This window comes from Schistosoma haematobium, chromosome 1 (assembly GCF_000699445.3).
Source record: "Schistosoma haematobium chromosome 1, whole genome shotgun sequence".
NCBI lineage: Eukaryota > Metazoa > Platyhelminthes > Trematoda > Strigeidida > Schistosomatidae > Schistosoma > Schistosoma haematobium.
In genome coordinates, this window is record NC_067196.1 from 7,117,531 (window position 1) to 7,142,456 (window position 24,926).

The following is a 24,926-nucleotide window of genomic DNA, read 5'->3' on the forward strand; positions in this document are numbered from 1 at the left end:
TGTCTCATGATGTGGTAGCGACTGGCGTCCAGTTTTAGAGCGTGTTATTCCTCTTGTATGTAGACGACCTTCCTCATCTCCTATCATAATCGATTTTGCTATATGCTGACGATGTTAAGATATGGGGAGTGACAAAACGTAAGGGTGATATCTTGGAGCTTGGAAATGACCTACAGAAATTATTTGGTTAGTCTCAAACTTGGCAGTTACCGATAATTACTTTCATGTGCATTGTGATGCATACTGGTCATCAAGGTGCAGATACATACACGATTAATAGCATTGAGCTACCTGTTGTTCAGACACACAATGACTCATTAATCATCGTTAGTCAAGACTCACAAACTACTGCATACCGTCATGCAATAACCGCCAAAGGCTTTAGAACTATATGAATAATACGTAGGGCCTTTAGCCATGTCGACGCTAAATTTTTGTGGCTTTGTGTACAGTATTCAGTCACTCTAAACTAGAGTTCTGCATTCAATCAGTTAGCTCTTGCTTAAAAAAGACAGTGAGCTTTTGGAGGAGGCTCAGAGAACAATAACTAAGCTGATCCATAGAACAGAGAAGCTCCCGTGTGATGCTCGACTGGTTAAACTAAACAATTCCCATTGTCACATTGAAGAACCAGAAGTGACTTAATTACAGTTTTCAAACAACTTAGTGATAAGTTTGCTTCTGATACGCCCTCAATTTTCTTGTCTTCCGAAACAGAGAATTTACGAGGACACTCCAAAAAGTTCACAACCACAGAACAAAATTTCAGCTGACTGTCGACTTTCCTATCGATTCATTAACGGGCGTAATTAATCACCTCAACATGTGATTGAAGTTCCATCTGTCGACTCTTTCAAAAGAAAGTTGGATCAACTGAGAGACCATAATTGCCTAGGCTAACACAAGCCATTCAGTCTGCTATCCTTTAAAACTGAAACTAGAAGGTTTAAAAATGAGGTTGACCTTGAGCTTGTGGAGACTATTTCCCAGTCGGGTTTATTTAGTGCCAGTGAGTTTCCCCCTGCAATTATCTACACGCGCTTTAGATTTGATTTCATATATATACCAATGCAAATAAATGGATACTTCAATCTTACTATTTTGGGGGAACTTTGGGGAATTTTAGCTAAATCTTGAGGCTTTAGCCCCAAGGAAATTTTACTTAAAGTCGTGAAAAGTTTAGTAGTTTTCCCAAATGTTTCCCCAAAATTCGGGGAAAAAATCAGCGTTATAAGATTCTGGTGAAATATTGGAGTAAACCCGAGATTTCTACAAACATTTCGGAGATTTCTCCAAAACATTGGGATATTTTCCCAGATCTAGGGAGATTTTGGGTTTTTGGTGCTATTTACCCCAACTTTTCTATCGCGGCTTCCCTAAGACAGGTCAGATTTTCCCCAAAATTGGGAGATTGGGCCAACAATAAATTCTTGCTTAAAATATTACAGGCATACATCTGTTTCAGTTTTCACTAGTATGTATGGGTTACAAATATTTTATACTGGTTTGGATAGTCACAAGTGCCATCTAGAAGTGCTTCTTTGAGGCCTAAAATGGTCTTAATGTTTGTCGACTGACGGAGATATTTCGAACCTATCATAGTTTTATGTATATTTTTCGGTCTATATAGAAGTTCTAAGTTCAAGACACCTATTGGGCTCTTATTTTATTTTAAAAATGTCGTATGAACTCTTCCTTATACTTCAGCACGGCAACATTCTGATTGTTTGCGAGCTAACAAAGATTAGGCGCTAAATTGACTGATGAGGAACTAATCTCATGAATTAAAGCCTTTTATGTCAAACAGAAAGTTAGAGTCACAACTTCACTGTCTTCAGGGGTATCGTAAATAACACACTATATACTCCTTTAATTTATTAAAAACCACATCTATTTCTTTTTTGGGTTCAATGTTTTATAATCATGCTAAACAAACTTGAAGTCGCGAGTTAGATTCCATCACTAACGGACTGTTCCTATAGATTTTTATAGTTTTAAATACTCTCAAAACTTGGAGACAGGTGATAGAGTTCTGTGATAAAAACTGCCATCTTTTTGTCTTTACAGAATATTTGTAAGATATTATAATTTCCTTGAATACTTATATGCTAGGATGTTGGAAAGTTGATTTGTGTATTTGAAGCATGGACTTTAATTGTACGTGGTGTTAGAAACTCATCATTGCTTTTTATTCAACGGGTGTAAATGTAAAATAATAAATTTAACCTGTTTTTGCGTAGTTATGTGGCCTTGTGGCGAATATCATACCTGTTAGAATTTATAAAACAATAGTACACGGAGACTAGTGACTGATGTCGTTTTACCAGTTTGTATGTAACAAGTTACGGCTACCGGATGGAGTTGATATCAAACTCTTTCATTGCATTTGCCACAACCTCAAGTAAACAGTAATTTGATTTAAAGTAATACGGTCCTCAACTTTCCATTTTCAGTCTTTTGGAATACATGGGAATATCAGAACTTTGTCTAGTACTACTAATGTGATTACAAATGCTAATTTGGATGCTCCCGCTGGATCAAAGCACTTTTTAGGCCTAGGGTTTCATAAAGAACTCCCAAAGGCTTGTTATGGCGGCCGCCATACTGTTGCAATGCTTCTCGGGGATGGTGTAGGACCCGAACTTCTATCATACGTCAAAGAAGTTTTCCAAGTTATTGGAGCTCCAATAGATTTTGAGGAAGTTGCCGTAAATCAAGAATCTGAAGATGTTACATTTACTGATGCTCTACTTGCTATGAAACGCAATGGTGTTGGAATCAAAGGAAATTTTGCCACAGAACCAGGTATTACAAAGTTTTGTATGTAGATCTTTCCATATCATTGTTTTAAAAAAGATTCGTTTACTAATCAGTCTGTTGATCACCAACTGCTTTGTTTGGTGGATTTTACTTTGATAATACTCCATTTCAAGTTACTGTTCATCTTTAGTTACACGGATAAAATCAGAGTACATTTTATGGGTCGCTAAACGGGCTTATCAACGGATTAAGACCTGGAGGCTAATTCTAAGAATAAAATAATGCTAAGAAATGTTGGTTTTGAGAGGTAATCTTTGTTCTGTAGAGAAGTAATTTGTGAAAAGCAGAATAAGCACTTAATAACTTAAAATCAGAAATCGGACTAAATTTTTTTACTTGGTAAGATTCCAACTGAAGAATGTCAATAGATGTAAACGTTTCAACATACTTAAGGACCAGAAAACAAGGTTTTATGTTAAAGTAAACTTATTATGAGTCCACAAACTCAACAGTTTATCCCACTCTCTTTTATATTATAATATAAAAAGTAGATTAGTGGTCCTGAATCTCTCACATGGTTACACTTATTGGAAGACTCAATCGGTACGATGCAATAAAACCGACGAAAGTATAGTATCATCTGTAGGACAGCTAATTTTCTGTTTCTCTAGAACATGATCATTGAGGATCAGTTTCATCTTCACTTTGTAATTAAGGGAATTCATCGTTTTAGTCTTATCTATTTATTTAGTTTTGTTTCGTTTCCTACGGATAATCATGGAGGATAAGCTGGTTTACATTTTCTCTGTTTTACAATAGTTACTGATTTGGGCTAACTAGATTCATATATCATAGTTGCAAACTATTAGGTATAGTGTTCCGAAAGAGTATGGTTATTTTCTTTCTTGAGTGTATGTTAGATTACAGATTGGATTAAAGCAGGTTCCGTGCAGGATTGTGTTGGGGCCATTTCTTACCCAATCAGCGCTACTGGATACTTGGATAAAACTCTAGAATCTTATCATATAAAAACTATAAATATACTAACGTTTTTCTTATTGCGATTGCTACTCCCATCTACCCTTGTTATTTGGATTATAATTTCGTTCCTGTTCAACGTGTTATGATTTGGTGACTTGCCTAGTGAAGTAATGTCCAAGATTACTAAGCAATAGGAGTAGCTGGGTCGTAATAAGAGAAATTATAACGACGTAACACTTGTTTAATATAGATAAGCAGTTTCTTAACATGCGTGCTACTATCAAAATTAACAGTAACATAAACCTTTGACGTTTTATATGATTACCAGTGATAAAATACATCCCATCAACTCCGTTATTCAGAAATAAAAGTTTAGGGACATTCCAATCATTTCATCATTACAAGAAATCATTCAAAATATAAAGTCTGCACGTGGTTATTAAATTGTGCTTCACTTTATTCTTACAAAAAATTTGTATAGATAATACCGTCGTTCTTAGGAGCATGGTCTTACTTGTGACTAGAATTTAAAATACAAGAATATACTGATTTTTAGTGCAAAAAGTAATCTAAAACGAGATATGTTAGTGTGGACTTATATGATATTCAAAGTAGTGATAAAGTATGGATGAGATGTATATACACTGCTCCCTACGATTTGGAGCCACATTACTAGAAAGTATAGTCCTTTACATCCTACAAATCCATAGACAACAAAACTAAGCTTTTATTCAAAATTTAACTTTTCCAGGTCAATCGTCAAGAAATGTAGCTCTCCGTTTAAACTTGAATTTATATGCCTTTGTCCAACGATGTCGAAACTTTCCAGGTGTGGTTACACGTCATCAAAATGTCGATATCGTTATAATACGTGAGAATACAGAGGGTGAATATAGTCGGGTAAATAAATAAATGTACTATTTTTAATGACTTTGTTCATGTTATTTTCTGCAGCTGTCTGACCAGCTACAGATATATATGCCTCCCATACTCAATCTCAAACTGGTACCGGATTTAGAATTCCAAGAATAAATAGGAAGCTGTAATCGCTGACCAAAAATAATGTACATATATCACTGGTATATATGTAGGTATGTGATCTACAGGACCTGGGACCCCCAGGACCTTGACAAAGGAGATAATCATAGTGTGCTTTATCTAATCGTCTCTTGACTTTGAGATGCATGTGAAATATCTGATTTCACCCAGCCTATCACTGCTGTATGTAGGATATAGTCGAGTAATTATAACTTAGCTGTTCTTGTATCAGTGCTATTTTACATTTGGTTTTACCAAGAATTGAAAATATGAGACGGTGTCAAAACTTTCCTTCCAATTAAAGTATGTCACAATTGTAGTCCCTGATTGATTCTTGTATTTGAAACGAGGATCTTCAGATGTACTTACAATCACATTACTTTTAGATAATCATAAAAATCAAGTTATTACAGTAAACAAACCACACAAAATAGCTGTGTGCTTTGACCCAAATTCTGCTTCCTTTAGTAACCAACTTTGTTAAACTCAGATTTCCATACAGTTTACATTCTTTCATCTAATGTTCCATTCTCTACATATTCCTGACTTTAATTGGGTTTTCATATACACTTCTTGTTTTGATATCGCCTTCATTTAAATTAGTTGGAGCACGAAAATGTTCCTGGAGTGGTAGAATCTTTGAAGATTATAACTAGAGAAAAATCCACTAGGTTAGTGTCTTTATGCTTAAAAATATTTAATGTCATTTTAATATCAGATTTGAATTTACGTTGATTTCAGTTGCTGAGTTTTAACGGCTCCTGACATATCTGAAAGTGAAGAGTAAGGGTAATCATAAGATGAGCTTATTTATAAAAAGAATCAGGATAATGTAATACTAATGATATTGACAGTGGACATTATTGGATGTTGTTAAGTTCGCGATAAACAGTGAGAACCAGAAAGAACTGCACAACCGTTTTATCGTAGTTTGGGACTTTCCAACAGTGCTCATTTCTGAACCTTCTGGAGATCAAGCTGGGGACATCTGGTCTCACATAGAGCTGGTGTGATAATAATGACAATAATTATTTTCCTTATTCAGTATTATATTTTCGGCGAAATGTATAGAATTCGCAGCACAAAGTATTTGCCAAAGTTCCCGTTTGTCATTTCTTGGTCGATCCTGACGATAAAAATTGGGTGATCGCCAGTTAGATGTTAGCAGTTCACGAGTCGACATCTGGATGATGTTCATTCTTTTCAATGCATAATACCAGCCACCACGATGTCTCTGATTATACTTTTTTGCAACTTCTATAGCGAAAGGTTGTGTACTTTTCATAAACCCGTCCGAATAAGTTATTCGTTTAATGGATATTATGATGTGTTAAAAAAACATAGTTTGTTGAAATATCTAGATGACAAGAACAGGTAGCCCAGATATTCTCTCAGGCCGCCTGTTAAATAATGTCTAGACAGACTAAAGGTTCTAAGTCCAATCCCCCAGTGGGGCTTTGGATGCACATTTCTGAGTAGTTTCGTATTAGGACAGAACAGATATCCATTACTTCAAGGTTTTCGGTGATTATCTTACTAAGTCGGTTCGTGATTTCTATGATAAGATATTAGTCTTACGAATGATTATCCTGACTTTCAAAATGCATATTCTTCATGAGAACTTCCATAGAAACTTGGATTTACAATATTACTGAGTACACAGTATTGTTTAAGTTGAGTACTTTGTTTATGATTGCTACTAAGGACACACTACATACCACTAATTTGTAAAATACTGATATTTACACTAGTTCAGACTTCTCCATTTTTGTTGCTTTTATGCTTCAAGTTTCTAAGCATTAGTGAAACAACGTCACCAACTACTTATTGAGGCTCTTTGCTTGCCGAAAAATGGGTCCATTAGTAAGACATAGTATTTCATATTATCAATGTGTCTATGCATAGTAAGTCGGATGACATTCTTACTTGTTAGTGAGAAAGTTAAAGCTTTCTTTCATTTATTCTATAGTCATCGGTTCAGTTATGGTGTTATTTTTGTGTTGGCTGTGAATCATTCTTTAGGTTTGTACCATATATTCATTACTGACAATCAATAATTTTCTCCTCTCTTCTCGCATAGACTTCCTTAAGATCTTCTGTTTTGTCATAAATAAAATAATGCGAGTTTATTGTTCTCCTTTATGTTATTAAAAAAAAATAGAATTGCCCAATTTGCATTTGATTATGCCGTTCGACATAACCGAAAAAAAGTCACAGCAGTACACAAAGCCAATATCATGAAATTGGGCGATGGTCTATTTTTAGAAGTATGCTCTTCAATGGCCAAAAATTATCCACAGGTTAGTGGTAACCTCCAATAACTTCATTAATATGCAATTTTTCTTATTATACAAATCAAGTATTGTTTTCAGTGAGCGTATAACGTTACGATAAAAGCTGTGACTCAGTGGTTCGGATACAATCAGGTGCAAATCCCACCTTAATTTGTTTGTGGCACCCTCCGATCACTAACACTTGCAAAAATAGTCTTAGTTATAGCGCAGCACATAAAAACCTCTATTTGGTAATCAAGTTACACTAGGAAAAGGCAAGTGTTATAACGCCAAAAATGAATTGAACAAAAACTTGCGGTTATTTTCATTCTAACAAGTGAGAAAACACAAAGAAATTAAACAACTATGTAAATTTCGTTGTTTGAATCACGAGATGATCCTAGTTAGACCATCATTGGGAACATGAAAGTAATGGAGGGCTGTTTCGTCCTAGTATGGAACTCCTCAACAGTGCACATTAACGACCTGGATTCCAGAAATCGACCCCGGAACCTTTCATCTCACGTACAAACTTTAGACTAATAGGCAGGTATTCAGTAGTGTTAATGTTTAACTTCAATTAGTTTGTGATATTGTGAAAGTCTCGTACATTGCCTGTTTCACACGTAAAATGGATGAAACCAACTGATCATGGCTTTTCGCTAGAACTTCAGAAGTTACATTTTGAAGCTAATCACCAGCCTGTACATTATTCTTATTAGTATCGGGGGATTTGTGAAACGTAGAATTTCCATAGTGGTCCAGCTAAGATCAGTTTGTAACTTGAACTACTGGAAATTCTACAATTTTTACAAATCCTATCAGACTAATGATTAACGATAATCGTTAATTATATTTGACAAATGTTCAGAGAAAGTTAATAAATGCTCCTTATGATTATTATTCCGTAACTGTTGGGTCTATTAACGATTCCGAGATTATCGTATATATATTCTTGTGCAAATAAATTATTTGTTTAATTTATTCATTAATTCTAGACAGTTTTACGATTACGAGATGGTGGAAGTGAGCGGATTTGTTGGAGTTTCGTTTTATGAACTGGGTGGTTAGATTGTGGAGCCTTCATTGTTCTCTTGAACAACATCATCAGCAAAAATTTGAAATAGAGGTGAAATACTCGAATTCCTCTAAATATGACTAATAGCATCTCCTGTATACCTCAATCCTGGCTAATCATTGTTGATGTTTAAGTTGTCGAGGTGTGTTAGTATTGTTCAGAACAATGAAAACTCCATACTCAAACCATTCGAGTTAGAAAATCAAACTTCATTAAATTTTCAGGATTTACAAGTTTTATTATGAACACCTAATTGTCATATCAATCTTAGTAATTCTTTTCTTTTCTTTATAATCTTATTGTGGAAGCATAGATTGAATTCAATCATATGATTATTGATAATACATGTATGCAGTTAGTTAGTAAACCGCAACAATTCGATGTGATTGTTTTACCAAATTTATACGGAAATATAGTCGGTAATGTGGCAGCTGGTTTAGTCGGTGGAGCTGGTCTAACAACAGGTATAAATTTAGGCCCACAAAATGCCTTGTTTGAAATGGGCACACGGAATTCTGGACGTTCCTTAGCTGGGAAAAATATTGCTAATCCATGTGGTATGTTATTGACATCAGCAGATATGTTAGAATATTTAGGTAAGTTAATTAATTTTCTTCTAAATTTTGACAATCTATTACTGAATCATATTTAACAAGTAATTAGTTAGGGATTATTTCATATTACTGTTTTCAACTTACAATACTAGTCTCCAAGTGAATGTATTGAATTCGCTGAAGACATTTAAGAAAAATTGGACTTGTAAAAACTTATATATTAAATAAGCCAAGAAAGGTTCTGAAAACACTGAGAAGTATCTTATCCAATCAGCGTTCAGTAGAAGCTTTGCCAGAAACATCTAGAAATTGAAAAGTCACATTCCGAGTTTCTGATTGTATGATTACTATAGTGCTACTAGGTTTAGTAGCATTCCAGTATTTTCGGGAAACCCAGGTACATTTAAAACACTATAAAAATCCTATATTTTCTGTACATAAATGAACATTTGGAGTAAAGTGTTTCCTACGTATTTCGGGACTTTTCTCTTGTGTTCAAGTCACTGTGCAGTTCTAGCATGACGGCGGGGGTTACTAGAAGAGCTTAGGAAATAAATCTAGTGTTTAATAAGCAAGACTTATCAGTATATATTATAGATTATCATTTTCAATCATAAATCTGTTAAATTTATTATGATGGTTTTCTCTACTTTTTCAAGGTCATATCAAAGAAGCTAAACTTATTCGTGATTCAGTTGTGAATGTTGTTGGAGAACAAAAAATACGTACAGCTGATTTGGGTGGTAGTTATAAAACTAGTAAAGTGATTGAAGCAGTCTTGAAAAGTTTAAGAAGTCAACTTGCATCGTGGTGATAGTGAAAGGAATGACGAAATTGGGAACTATTGTGTTTGCACTTAGCATATATATTTAAAGTATCCGTATAGCTTTCAGCACTATTCGTTGTAATTTGGTCTTGGCTTCTGCCCTATCTTCAGGTTAACACATTTAGTGAAACAACAGATTCATACCCACGTTATCGTATACGTTTGCTATGAAATATGTAAAATATGCTTTAAATATATATTTCAAGAATAGTAGAGTGCACCTCTCTTCTAGTCGATGAATGTTGTAAGCTGATAACTGATTATAAACCACGTTGCCTACCACTTATACAAGTAAAAAACCCACATTCTCCACTTCTCTCAAATCGACTCAGTTTGTGAATTGGCGGGATATATACAACCAACCACCTTGATGCTGCCTTCATAACAGCGCTTTTTTTAGCTACTACTGTAAATTACTTAGGATTGTGATTGGTCATCTTTCTAAGAGAAGTAATCACCACAAACCACTTAACAGAGCAATAATCGTCAGTATAGGGGTTGTGGAGATTATTAAGTTTTTGATTGAGATCATGAACCGATTGATGTTAGACCACCGTTGGAAACCTGGAAGCACTGGACGGCCGTTTCGTCCAAATGTGGAGCTAATCCGTGTCGGGTAGAGACAGGTATCTACCTCAGTAAAATGGAAGATGGTCACGCAATTTCGTGGATTGGTTGATGTTAGACACTAACACCATTGGATGCCGGCTCAGTGGTCCAGTAGGTTAAACGTTCGCGCGCGAGACTGGGGGCCTTGGGTTCGAATTCCACGAACGGGGTCGTGGGTGCGCATCGCCTAGAAATCTCACAATAGAACGAGACGGCCGTCCGATGCTTCCAGGTTTTATTGTGGCCTAACATCAATCGGTTCATGATCTCAGTCAAAAAGAGCAAGAATCACATTTTTCTCATCAATGATAATAATAAATACACGGGTAGAAATTCTATAAATACTAGAAGTAGAGTTGATTGAAAAAAATAAAAGTTAACTTTAAAGTCGGTGTTAAAAAATTCACATCCAGAGTAAACCACTAAGAAACAAATGTGAACTACGTCATCATATTTAGGTAGCTAAATGTGACATGTGAATTTCTAATGTATTATACAGATCAAAGAGTTGGTGGGAAAAAGTCCAATTTATTGTTTAATTTAAAACAACAGGGTTCTTTTAGTAAAAAGTGAAAACCGTACATTAAATACTTTATTTGTAAATCTTCCATCACTTGTCCTTTACATCCTGTATGACTTTTCCGATTCTTTATTTCAATCTTCTCAACGTTCCTTTGACAAGCATTCCACTCCAAATTGATGTTACATACTACTTATTTCGTTCGACATAAGTAGCATACACCACAATGTGCTCAGATTCGTACATCATACACCTGTTTTTTCAGCGATAGTAAATACAACATACTCATCGGTGGAGTTTTTTTTAATTTGGACTAAACAACCCTGTTCAAACTAATATTATTCGGTAAGATAAATACTACTTACTGTCCTACGTTAGGACAACTTTTGTTTGCCAATAATAAAAGTTGTTTCTTCACAAATATTGCTTAAGAATAGAAATTTCATGTGATCATAAAGATCAAGGATATTGGTAATATGGTACTTATACTTGTAGCCTTAAGCAAAGTTAAAAATGAGATTGAAATCTCAGTGTTTTTTTGTCAACAAAGAGTCTTTCGCCAAAACAACTTAATGAGAAAATAATATGAATCTTCATTATCATAAATATCAATGTCTGAGCTTCAAAAATGTATTCATTTTTATGGTTTTTAAAATTTGAATTGATATTAATAGCTTTATTCATTACTATACACTTTGTTACAGTAAGGAATTCTTAGCATCATTTGTACAACACTATTACAAATCTTTATTACGTAGCTTATCTTCGATGACGAAGGTTTACCATCAATTCGAGAGACATAACCATTTTTCTGAATCATCAGATATCGACTACATAAATTCCAAATATACCCGTCTGTTTATCTTTAAGGGTTAGATAAGAAAGAGAATATTTCAACAAATGCAGTGCCCCTTGTTAGATATTTTCGATATTTATCATTATGGTAGGTTGTAAACCTTTCATAATCCCTTGTGAGGATACACAGTTGGAAAATAAGTAGCCCAAGCGTTTGAGCAGACGTCAGCGTTTTTGAATTTCGTACAAAAAACTATATGACATATTGTAACTTAATCCTAAATAGATTAGGAGTAAAATGTAATTCTGTTAGTATGTTTATTGTAATTCTAGAAGAATCTCTAAAAATAAAACCCCCCTTTATTTCCTAATCAAAATTACTGTATTTGTATTAACAAAAAAAAAACAAAGGAGATAAACATCAGAGAAATAAATTATCTCGAAATAACATACAAAATTAGTTAAGGAATAGCGTATTTAATCATTATCATTGATAAGAGGGATGATTTATACAATATGTATATAAAGCGGGATAAAAAGATAGAAAATTCTAATTATTTCTTTTAATCATATTTACAACGATGACCACAACCAGTTGGACATTCTGATCTTTTCATAAGCCAAGCCTAGAATTGTAGATGATATAATAGATGGACAGAGAGAGAGAAAAGTGATTCGAATGTTTACTAAAAATTCTCATGAAATTACATAACAATAATGTGTAGAAGATGAATGGATGTATGTAATTCAACTGATGATTGTCAAGGTTTGTTTTATTCGAAATGGAAGTGAACAACTTATACACAACGGAGGATATTACCATCCATTAGTATAAGTCTAACCTTTGTGTAAAAAAAGACAGTTTGTTTAGACCCTCATTCTTCCATGACTACCCTAACCTCCCTTTCTATCTTCCATAATCTATCGTTTTTATTTATCTTAACATTTCTACTCCTTTCCAATTATTTTCACCATATTAATTAGGAACTACTAATAATTCTATTCTTAAGAGCTATCAAATGGACAAATATTTCAATTTACCACTGTTTCACTAGCCGATTATATTCAATAACTTCCTTTCAAGTATTCACAACATGCCACTCTTAATTAATTAGCACCTTTCTATTATACTATAGAACACTATTTTAGCAAATAGAACTGGCTATTAAATGTAATTGTACAGCCAAAGTAAATGAAATCGTCTAAAAAAATTTCCCTTCGCTGCATTGCCTATCTTACTCATCAAGTGACATGAATTGAAGATAGTTGATATGACAGACTAGATTTGGATTCTAATATAACAGTTTAAAGGTAATGTGGTTGCTTCAAAACTTGAACGTTTTAAGATCAACTTTTGGGTTTATACTGTTGAAACAACTGTCTAGTGCTACCTAGTTTCCAATAGTTTTTTACCTAAAGTATGTCTCAGTAGCGTAAACAATTACTGCAAAGTCCCCAATCCTAGTAATTAGAAAAGTTTATGCGACTTAAGTCAGACTCCAGAACAAGTTGAATCATACATTGAGAAATGTCACATTTAATAACAACAAAATGTCTTGGTGATTATATCTACTTAAAAAGACTGGAATTGAATTAGGTAAAAAGTGATAGTATACAGTAGATGCAACTACAGTATAACGATGTAGTGATTCTGCGGATGTCTAAAAATCATTACCATTCTAAATAAAATCTTAATACCAAGTGTTATAAGAGTGGTCATCAACTCTGCGATACATTTACATCCAGTTGAGGAGGCCCGAATAAGCGTCTTGGGTTTCACTGTGAGCCGCCATCCATCTCCGCTTATAACGCTTGTGATTTAAGGTAATAAAGCAATCCACACAGGATGCATATATTCCAACAAGAGACTGACCAATTACGGTCCTAAACAGTAATCGAAAGATTGAAACAACCAGTACAAATGAATTAAGAAATAATTTATGTTGCTTAAATATTGGATATTGAGCTGACAGACACTGCTACTTAAATTTGCTTCAAAAGAAATAGTAACCAAGTCTCTATAATCTGAAAATTTGTAGTGTATATGACCATTCAACAGAATGATTTTAAGATGTGATTAAAATGAACACTTGTTTTAGAGTATTTCGAGGAGTAAATAAACTATTGGTATATGAGTCATTCAGTTATACTACAAGAGACGGAAATTTACACTACATAGAAGTATCCATCTTACCTGCATATGATCCAAATGACCACCATGACTACAACCTCTACAACAAACAAATAAACCACGAACAACTAGATGACATAATGCACAAGTTATGGTAGCTGGATCAAATGATGTTGCATGACGTGAACAAGCCCAACCAGAATGTCCAGTTAATTGTTGAGTTGTTTCACTGGCACACAATGGTTTTGTGCATAAACCACATCGTATTGATAATGTTGTTGAAGCTTGATTTAAGGCTGCTACACCCGGTGCTAATGCCAAAGACATGTTATTTAAACGTGAAACAAATGGATTGTCAATACATGTTAAACCACCACTTTTCCAACGAGTTCGTGTATTTACATCCGATCGAGTATCCCCAGTATTTCCAGAAGTTTTTGATTCACATTCTATGGGAAATTTGAACAAGTGAAAAAAATGTAGACAGATAAAAGTGAATTAGCGTTAGTATAATTATTTACTACCACAAACACTACAGTTTGACGAAAATGTAACTTAATGGTCAGTGGACAATATCTTAAAAATTATGTAGTGCTTGAATCTTTTCTATCTGATGATACAGTATATAAAATGTAATTAACTATTTGGAACACAATTCTTTAAGCAATCACACATTGAGTTATATTTTTTAAATGCATAGAAATTATCATTTCTGAAATGGTGGAGAAAATTTGTAGCTCAGGTGGATGATTTTGGTGGAGTTTTGTTCTCTGAGCTGGATGATTTGGTCAACCAAACTAGAGAACAAAAACCCCACCAAAATAATCATTTATATTCAAACCATAGAATGACAATTTTGACAAGTTATCATCGATAGTCATATTATTATTGATAATAATAATCTAAAATACAACTTGTAGTTAGTTTTGAATTTCCTACCAACCTGTTTATCATCGGTGCATTCGCAGTTATGTGGAGCACATAGTATAATGACCTAAAACGATGAATGTCCACAGTTTCATCAGGTGATTCATTACTCCTACCTGGTTATCTATCCCTAATTTAAGTACCAATTACTCCGTAATTCTGTTGTACGTGGATGATGCTTCGAAAACCTATGATCGAATCTTATCAAGAAATGCATGTCACTAACGTACAAAAACTATACTACAGTATTTAAATAGCAATAGGATTGAATTACCATTTACAAATGATCGATAATCACAGCTTATTGTGTTTTCGTATACCTTGCTGTGTCATGAACCCAATAGAACTAACTAAAAGAAGCTATCTACTGAACCGTTCAGTTACAGATCAATCTTTTTTTCGTAACAAGAATTAACCGTCACTAATGGGTTGTATTAAGTTTCTAAACTTAACATACAGAGACTAACAGGTTAATATTCACTGACTAACTGTATTAACAGATGCCTGGTTGAGGAATAATAGAGAGTGGTTGTTAACTAACAAACATGGTTGTTTACATTCACAAAGACAGTGATGTCAGAAAAAGTAACCTTGTTATTACCTGGTTGTTTCATGACAATCAGTCTGAAAACATAGTGGTGATTAATACTTCTAAGACGTTCCCGTAAATATAATTGATTATCGGCACCAGCAAAAGGATTACCGCATTGCTTTATGATACGTGCACACACAGTCCATAATCGGAAACGAGATAATAATTCTATGTGGTGGGAAAACGAAATTTGGAACTGATTAAGTTTTAGAAGAAATACATCGTTGACTTTTAATTCAATTATATAGAAATTAGAAAAGTAAATAAAAAGTCTTCGGCATCGACTAAATGAGTCACCAAACCACCTCCAACCTTAACGAGCGATGGTGGACAGTGTATATTGGCAAGAAGCTAGTCCAAACTATGACGTAGCATCAGTTCGTGATATCACTGACAGCTGGACTGAGCCAAGTAAGTAGATGCAGACTGTCTGGTTGTGGTTCGTGCGATTATCCTTATCAATGGTTAGAGACTTTAGATGACACAGCTCAGAATTATTTCTAATGGAGTAAGTGTATTTACTCTTAGTCTGCCCTTAGATCCTGAGTTTCGAAATGTTCTTTCCCCTGGTTTTCTTCTTTTCTATACCTAATGTCTCATTCAAATGCATATCTAAATTATATTTATTGTATTTCGAATGAATATTTTTAACATGAAAATGAACAATAAACAGACAATAACAGTTAAATTATTCAATAACTTATTCTTATTATAAAACGATAAAGCATCTGATTGCGATTACCTTGTGATATTACTCTTTAGTCTTGAATAATCTATCTGTTTTCTTCGTAGTTGGATTCATGGGTTGTTTTATCCTAGCGCTTCCAGAATTACAATGGTGGTCTAACTTAGATCAACTCATGAATTCAACTGTGAAAATACTACAATCTCCACAAATCCTGTTAGCGGGACATAGACTGGATTAAAGCATGCTCAATGCACGATTGCTTTGATGCACGCTGATTAGCTCATTCTTATCCAATCGGCGTTAGCCAATACTTAGTAAACACTAGAAATCTTCTCATGTGAAAAACTATAAATATACTAGCGTTTTCCCTATTGCACTACATACTTGCTTCTTGCTTCCATCTAACCTTGTTATTTGGAATATAATCTCTTTCCTGTTCAACCGTGTTTTGATTTGAGGTCTTGTCGAGTGAATCGGTGTCCGAGAATACTAAGCAATAGGAATAGCTGGGTCATATCGTAGGAAAGAGATTATAACAAATCCCCAAACTGATAATCTATTTGTGTGATTAGATAAGTAGCTCTTTTATTTATAATATCTTACATAAATGTTTGATATAAAAATAACAGTTAGTTGACAAGGTATTCTATGTTTTTAAACTACAATTATAGGTTCTGTGAGTAATTGATTTATTTAGCTGCAACAGTTATTCCAGGAATTACAAGGCACAGATTTACGAAGTCGTCTATTTTTTTGCCAAACTGTGACAGCTAGTGATATTCTTCATCTACGCACACACACACACACACACACACAAGGTGAAATCGATTTTGAATCCGTAATCTACTTGTGGTCGGAAGTTACCATTCCCATGTATCAATCAATTTTCACTTCATATAAACTATTTGAGTAAAATACACACATTAGATACAATACAACAAAATAAAGTAAATTTACCTAAATATGAGATAAACCAATGTTCTAAAATAGACTCGCTAATCCATTCGCTTAGACGTAAACGTTCCGGACCCAAAGCCAATAATGCTGTACATACAGTTTGAACATGCCCAGATTCAACCTAAACAACAAGTGAACATTATGAATTCAACTATCACTTAAGCGATGCACAATAGACAATTCGATTATTTATGTGACTATATTGTTTAAAGCATTAAATGAATATAATCATAATCTAGTTCCATCATCTGGCCAAAAAACACCCCAAAAAGGTTTAAACATTTCACCAAAATCAAACACAATTAACGTCGTGATTTTAGATACAAAGTATAGTGCTAAAAAATGAACGCTTCTCACGTTGCGAACAGGAGATTAAACACAGTCAGTTATTGGTTGAGAACAACCAAAGAAAGTGGAGAATGAGTTCTTAAATACATGAAATTCTTTTTGATTAGTTATACAATTTTAAGGTCGTAGGAACAAATGTACCAAGGCATTGCAGGATACTGAAAATTTACTAGTATAACAAATAGTGGAAATGCTTAATTTCACCATACTATGAAATACTTCGATAGCTTACAGACATGTTCAATTCACAGGAATTGAAAGGCACTAAATATAATTTGAAAAACATATCTACAGTTATCGAGAAAATTACAGAAAAAAACATTAACAACCAAACAATGAACTCTTTGGATAACAATTAGTTGTTTTTTAATGCTTCTTTAATAAAGACTACGGATTATGCATGTGAATTGTTTATTCAGAACATAAAATAAAGATAGATCTACCATTAAAAATCCTACATGAGCTACTTTGATGTACAATGAATATACACTTTTTGTTAAACGAAAAAATCTACCATCAAATAGAAATTCCAGTGAACTCTCCATTGGGGCACTTCTTGATTGATATGTATATAGAAACGGTTCATTGCATAACATAATAAATAAGTCGGTTTCTATTATAGAAAGACGGATGACATAGGCTTCAGTCTGTTTATTTCTTTGAAACGTTTAACACTCTATATCCATGAATAGAATTCGCTTGTTAACTAGAAAAGGGTGGATTTATTTTATTGTTTAGTGTTTTACTGTCAAAAAGAACAGAGTGAAGTTTCAGGACTACAATTTTCCATAAAATATCATGGGCTTACTAGCATACTTGTTTTCGCTCTTTTGTTCCATCCTTTAAAGGAATCTCATCATCAGTTTAATATTTTCAGCCAGAAACATTTGCATTGAACATGCTGTCTTTGAGGGGCGGTGTTAAACTTGTTTTACATTGTTCTTACTCGCTTCTCTTCCACTCTTTTGCGTATTGTTTTATACTACTTATTTACATTCAGTTAATAAGTGTATACCTAGCAATTTTTAAACTTATGTTGTAACGCAAGTTGTCTTGTAATATTCCGAAATATAAAATTTATTGTATTTATCGTTATGATTACTTTACCTCAATCACTGTAGCAGCTATCTACAGTTTTGTGCATTTGTTTAAACGCAACAGTTTCTATATTGTTTTGCTTTTGGTTCTGGTTTTGCTTGTTAATAAACTGTTACCAAGTTTAGGCACAGCTATCAGCTGTCTTTTGCTCTATCGTGTGTTGTAATTATTCTTTAAGTAACTGTTACAGGGAGCCTTTTTTTAATCCATGCAAAAATACGCGTTAAACGCTACAGACACTTTACTAGTTGCGGTTTGTAACTAATTTTTGTGTATTATTGAATATAAAAAACGATATTTTAGACAAATTGTTGTTTTGCAAACTTCGGTTTTGCGAGTATATCACTTAGGTGACATGGACGCTTCGATAGACTTAACACTATTTCTATATTTAGAAGTAAAAAATAATTACTCAGTCATTTTAACTTCGATCATGATATTGCGTTAGTGACAAGAGTCAGTCAGTCAGCTACAACGTAGGACCAGGCACATATATGCATCGGTCCAAGTTGCCATATAGTGACAAGAACAACTAACATGAAAACATATTGGTGAGTAACGAAGGATTTACGAAGTACAAGTTCGGCAACTACAACACAGATTCAAATTAATGTTTGAAAATATCTATAACTGCAATTCACTAGCAATCTGAACGTTTATGCACTACGCTATAAGCAACAGCGTTTGTTTAAGGAATAGTTTTACTTTACTGCTATCCAAACAGGATGTGATAAAATGACGCTTGAAAATGAACCTCTTTGATTGAAAATAAAATGACTTAAACATTGAGCCCTTGATCTATAGCAAAACATTTGTAGCTCAAAAAGAGTAATCCGAAACGTTTTTCAAACTAGTTATACGGGTCAAAACTAAAATGTTAAACATTCATATTATGTAAGATTATTATCTTAGTTACAAAGAAGTTATAAGTCCACTTACCAACTTTATAAGCCATTTACAAATTATAGAATTGATATCTCCAGATATTGGAGACAAAGAGCCAACAGAATTCACAGTATACCCATTTAATAACATTGATGATTCTCTACTGAAACCAGATAATGATTTACTATGATGTGGTGGGGCTAAGAGTTGAACAGATTTTTTACAAGTCCCGAGCAATTTTTGTTTTGCTAAGGACGAGGTATTTGACTGTGACGGTGAAGATGATAATAAGGATTGAGAGATAAGAGGACAATTATATTCGTCATGTTCATCATCACCATCATTCTTTACCAAGGTTTCATCAGAACACTTTTTTATTTCTTGGTTAATAGCATCATTTGAATGAAATGATGGAATGAGAGGTGTACTATAAGAAAATAATAAAAGAGCAAGATAAAAAAGTAAGAAGCTAGTGCATATCGTAACACAGTAAAGTGAGATGACAAAAACCAACGTCTGATAATGACCTATTAGAATAATGTAAAACAAATAGAAAATAAACATGAGAATAACCTAAATAATCTTAGCACATAATTAATGTATCAATAGTAATAGACTATATGTATGTTCATTTACTTACTTACGACTGTTACTCCCAATGAAGCATAGTTCGCCGATTAGCATTCTCCAACGCACTCCGTCCTGGGCCTCCCTTTCTAGTTCTATCCAATTTTTGTTCATATTTATCATGTCTCTCTCCATTTCTCGACGTAATGTGTTCTTTGGTCTTCCTCTTTTCCCTTGGCCTTGAGGATCCCAGGTGAGGGCTTGCCTTGTGACGCAGTTGGGTGCTTCCCTCAATATGTGTCCTATCGACTTCCAGCACTTCTTCCTGATTTCTTCCACCACTAGAATCTGGTTTGTTCTCTCCCAAAGTAGGTTGTTGCTGATAGTGCCTGACCAACGGATCCGAAGTATTTTGCGCCGACAATTGTTAATAAATACTATATTTTCTTGATGATGGCTTTTGTAGTTCTCCACGTTTCCACCCCATACAGTAGAACTGACTTGAAATTTGTATTGAAAATCCTGACCTTGGTGTTGGTTGACAGTTGCTTAGACTTACAGATGACCTTCAGTTGCCTTGCGAATTCGCGCTTTCACATCTGCATCAGATCAGCCGTCTTCATCAATGATGCTGCCCATATATGTAAAGGTTTTTACATCTTCCAAAGCTTCTCCTTCAAGTGTGATTTGATTGGTGCATGCTGTGTTGTGTAGGAGAATCTTGCTTTTTGTTTTGTGTGCATTGAAACCTATTTCTGCTACACTGGTCGTCTTCTCCTGCATGTACGATAGAAGAGACAGATCATCTGCGAAATCTAGATCGTCCAGCTGCATCCTAGTTTTTCACTGTATCCCGTGCTCCCCCCCCCTAGATGGTGACGTTTTCATACTCCAGTTCGTAAGAACTAATAAACGAAAAAGTATAATGTGGTTTGATTTTGTCCTCTACGTTCAACGTAGAACCTTGAACATACGCGCATCAGCCTTAGTTCCCATATCATATCATGTTAGCACAGTGAGACAAAATTATTAAAATAAATCTAATAGTAGTAGAAGTGGTAACATCATCAGTAGAAGTAGAAAAAATTAGATATAGAAATGAGAAAAAAGTTACAGCATTTTGCAGATCAGAATTTGAAGGGAGATGATTTCACAGACTGATTCCATATGGTGGTTACGCCCCCTAACCGTTTTCAGCCTAATCCTTACGCCAAACTACAGTTGAAGATAGAAGATGCAAATAGTAATTTACAAGACAATAGATAACGTACGATACAATATGTAAACATTTTTTATATTATTTCGTGAATACCTACTACATTAATTTTTACTACTGTTATTATTCTAAGGATCGCGTTTCGACAAACAGCTTTAAGGTAAGATATCATGAAATGCTGTCGAATCTGTAGTTTAGTTTTAGATAAAGAAGATAAAGTTAAATTCTGTTTTCTCTTATGATATACGTTGAGTCAAAAACAGTTGAAGTGTTTTAATTGTACAGTAGTAGCAGTGGTATAACATTCAAGTCTCTACATACTGAAGATTGAATATTTCAACACATTAACCTAATTAGATTATGCTACTTAATACCTGATGTCTCTTAGACTATTGCTATTATGACTCAGTGAATTTTAGGTTAGATTTTTCGTAACACGTAGGTCAGTACATTGAACAGACACCAAAATGTAACAACTTAATATTGATCGAAATCTCTTAGAAGTCGATTTACTCACCAAACAACATTATTTAATGGGACAGTTGTAGCAATAGTGCTAGAAGCAGTATATAAACCAGGAAAACTTGATGCTGATAAAATTTGGCTGTTTTGCCGGTCAATTAATGATAAATCATGACAATTAGAAGCTAATAATTTACTACAATCCATTGATTTTCGTTGAAGTTTTGAAGATGAATGATTTTTTCTAGATACTGGTATATCAACACAACATGATACAACTTTACAATTATCATTAGCATTAGTTGTAATTGAAGTCGATTGCCGCTGATCATTTTTTGTACTACATTCAACTGTATTTTGTTTCATTAATTGACGTTTTTGATTATGAATTAAACATGATTCTTTTTGTTTATACTGTAATTGGTTAGAATTTTGAAAAATTTCGGGAGTAATATTGACAGCCGTCGTAGTATTCGTATTAGTGACAAATGCTTCATCGGGTAGATAATCTGTTTCCATGATTACAGGATCGTCATGTGAACCGATCACTAAACAAATAAACACACTTAGAACATTAGAAGAAAACAAATAAACTATAAACATATCATTTAGCGATAATACCAAGAGTGAAAAAAAGGAACTAAGTTACTGAAACTAGTTCTAAATAACAACTCAGTGCCACAGATAAGTTACTGCTACGTTTTCAAAATAAAATTACAATAATAAGACGTTTATTAAGTGAGTTCTGAGGATCTAGCATCCCAAAAATACTAATTTTTCTTAAGCAGTTCGATTTCGTCTCTTATAAGTGATCGAGGCTATAGAGATTCAAGCTGACAATTCAAGTCTTTGTATTCACAAGAAATTTTCAACACCTTTATATCTTCCTTGGTCGAATTAGCTCTAATAAACGATTTTATTTATTGTTATTTTCTATACTATTTGTTTGCTTATTTTTCTACATCCCACTTCGGACTGCATCTCTCCCAATGTTTGATCCACTGCCTTGTGAACTAGACCTCTTGTCAAAGGCTTGGGGAGTGACCTTCTATGAAAACCACTTGCTTCGGTTTGGGCAACTGGGGAGTATCCAAACCCATACATAAATTCAATGATTTGTGTAGCTCATACATATTTTGGTGCGCCTTTCGTACAAAAGTTTATGTTTTTAAATAATTTAACTAATTAACTCTACTCATAAGTTAACGAAATAAAATTATAAAAATGGGACGTCTATCAAGTGACGTCTGGGGATCTAACATCCTCAACATTTACAGTCAGTATATCCCAGTAGTAACGTTTGTAACGATAACTATGGGTTGGAACCATAAATGGTAGCAACAGTATCCTCAAGAATGCAAGTATTTAATTTTGATGTGTGATAACAATTACAAAGTCTACGTTCAAAACAATCTATTATATGCATAGTGAGTAAAAAATTAAAATGTATTTGCGTGATTTTTTGTGAAAACTAAAGCAGTGATCTACGAAATCTAGGTATCGATGCGTTTCATAATCGAAGATAGATAGAGAAATAATACAAAAAGAAGACTGACTACAAATGTTAAGTATAAAAAACATTTAACTTTACAAATGCACAATCTACAATACCGATTTAATTAAGGTTAATTTAAAACACTTATAAAGTATAATATAAAATTATTACACATTTATTATTATAATAGTTACCTTCAATAAGATCTAATTGATGATCTGGCCTTCTGGAAAAAAAAACAATAAAAAAAAGTAGTAATGTCACTGATAAAATGTACAGAGAGACATATAACAAATGGTTAAGAAGGATGTGAAATTTGCTCAGACTGTAAACATCATCCCAAAACCCCGTACAATTTAGTAAGTAACTACTTACTATACAACCATTGGTGATAATAATGAATTATTTTAATTTATTCATAGACACTTCGTAATTTATGTGTGCTTTGCTCGCTAATAGGTGTATGCAGTAAGCGGTTCCTATATATAATATTGATTAGGACCCTAAGGAAAAACGTTTATGTCAACTGTTATATTCTTTTAGTTTTGAAGATTTTCTCACGATACGCATTCGATATTTTAATACGACCGAAGATAATTTTTCCTTATTAATTGGTTACCATTTCACAGTATATCTAATTTCAACTTAAGACAAAAGAGTACTATTGCTCCCAAATGCCGAGGGTGTGGAGGGTTGGTCTCCCTCTCGAAATGCTCTCACATGACCACACGTATACAGCCACTGCTAGGGATGTCCTACTCACTGCCTCTTAGAGACGGGGTTGTTGTTTACAAAATTCAGAGAATGAAAAGTGAATGTCCGACGCCTTAAACGTGTTGGTGGATACGGAGGGCCCACCAAGGGGAGTTGGAAAACCCTGATTCTAAACCAGTGGTGCACATGGGCCCCAGCATCCTAAAGAAACAAGTGGCGTATGAACCAATTATTGGTCGCCGGCTACCATGGGACTGCATCTCCTGACGTTTCTCCACTGCCTTGTGGATCAGACCTTTAGGTCGAAGGCTCCGAGTGTGGTCCCCTAAGGAAATCACCTGTTTCAGTTTGGGCACCCGGGCAGTATCACAACCCACACACAAATCAAGTGACTTGTGTGGTGCATATGCATTCGATGCCCAATTGTACTAATATTTGTGTTCAAATAAATAAATAATAGATAAAACTATCGTTTTGTTAAAATCGATGTTAATTTATTTAATAAATCTTCTAAGAAAAATTTATGAATATGTAAAACAAATAGAATAATTAAAAATCAACTGTATACCTTTTAACTGGATCATTTTCAATGAAAGGACTAGGCTCTAACGGTTCCTGAGGACTTGTAGTATGAAATAAATAGTCAATATCTTCATGATAACCATGAAATAGTAATCCATTATTTAAGATATCATCTTCAAGGCTTTTTAAAATAAACTGTGAAGGTTGACTAATTGGCGGCGATGCTGATGATGATAAGGATGGAATTAATTGATCATTGTCAATTACCAATGGTTTATGTAGGCTATCATAATTCATATTTAAAGATATTGGTTTAGTTGAACGAAATAATAAATCATTTGTCAATGTGGAACAGTCATTGTTGTATGGATTAGCTATAGATGGTATGTTAGAGAATACGCAATCAGTTGGATCATTGTTTGCTGAACTAGAACATGACAGAAACTTTTGTACAGGTGGAAGAGTATCGATAAATTGTTTAGAAGCACCATGGTGTTGAACTCGAACATTACCGGATGAATGCCTTCCTAGAGAAAAAAAACACCCAGCAGATAGTGTAATGTTAAAATATATTGTCGGTCATATTCTAACAAAGAACTTAGCACATGTGTATCAGGTCAATTTGCTAAACGATATGAAGAACAAAAATATTCATATACACAACTTAAAAATAATTACAATAAATAACATTCTGATCAATAAAATTTCTAACCTTAGATGTAAGAAACTAAGCACTTACAAACACAAATCAAACTTACGTTAAATAGGCATTAATGAAAAATACTATTCTTATTGCTACAGTGTATAGAGCGAATAATTGGAAGTCTTTTATAGCACAAGAAAATACTATTTTCTTAAGCCCAGTGAATATGATTACTATCTGAGTTAAA

General features: G+C 33.9%; 2 protein-coding genes across 3 annotated transcripts in view; one reads left to right on the plus strand and one right to left on the minus strand.

Annotated features, from left to right (window-relative positions):
• The first annotated feature begins 461 nt into the window (after window positions 1-461).
• Window positions 462-16,475, plus strand: IDH3G_1 (Isocitrate dehydrogenase [NAD] subunit gamma 1, mitochondrial). 2 transcript variants are annotated; one of them, XM_051209077.1, is made up of 10 exons: window positions 462-1,009; window positions 1,047-2,074; window positions 2,113-2,201; window positions 2,241-2,401; window positions 2,454-2,805; window positions 4,493-4,641; window positions 5,383-5,450; window positions 6,941-7,079; window positions 8,444-8,726; window positions 9,344-10,984. In XM_051209077.1, the coding sequence occupies exons 5-10, from the start codon at window positions 2,613-2,615 to the stop codon at window positions 9,496-9,498; spliced, it is 987 nt and encodes a 328-aa protein (XP_051073037.1). In that variant the 5' UTR covers window positions 462-1,009; window positions 1,047-2,074; window positions 2,113-2,201; window positions 2,241-2,401; window positions 2,454-2,612; the 3' UTR covers window positions 9,499-10,984. The 2 variants fall into 2 exon arrangements, with proteins under 2 accessions (XP_051073037.1, XP_035589296.2); XM_035730012.2 differs by lacking the exons at window positions 1,047-2,074; window positions 2,113-2,201; window positions 2,241-2,401 and adding an exon at window positions 16,444-16,475.
• Window positions 11,922-24,926, minus strand: part of WDR24 (WD repeat-containing protein 24) — a 46,339-nt gene continuing 33,334 nt past the window's right edge. The window contains exons 13-20 of the mRNA XM_051209089.1: window positions 24,083-24,563; window positions 22,995-23,026; window positions 21,361-21,853; window positions 19,115-19,487; window positions 16,730-16,850; window positions 15,094-15,252; window positions 13,629-14,014; window positions 11,922-12,060 (exon numbers count right to left, since the gene is read on the minus strand). Of these exons, the coding sequence (XP_051073038.1) occupies window positions 11,998-12,060; window positions 13,629-14,014; window positions 15,094-15,252; window positions 16,730-16,850; window positions 19,115-19,487; window positions 21,361-21,853; window positions 22,995-23,026; window positions 24,083-24,563 (2,108 nt within the window). The 3' untranslated portion in view covers window positions 11,922-11,997. The remainder of the gene's footprint in view (window positions 12,061-13,628; window positions 14,015-15,093; window positions 15,253-16,729; window positions 16,851-19,114; window positions 19,488-21,360; window positions 21,854-22,994; window positions 23,027-24,082; window positions 24,564-24,926) is intronic.

What these genes read in the sequence shown, in the direction of transcription:
- IDH3G_1 (XM_035730012.2), top strand. Translation starts at nt 953, where the DNA reads ATGAGGTTGACCTTGAGCTTGTGGAGACTATTTCCCAGTCGGGTTTAT. An exon ending in TGGCCAAAAATTATCCACAG is followed by an intron (nt 7,080 to 8,443) that starts GTTAGTGGTAAC and finishes GTGGAAGCATAG; the next exon opens with ATTGAATTCAATCATATGAT. An exon ending in AGATATGTTAGAATATTTAG is followed by an intron (nt 8,727 to 9,343) that starts GTAAGTTAATTA and finishes TACTTTTTCAAG; the next exon opens with GTCATATCAAAGAAGCTAAA.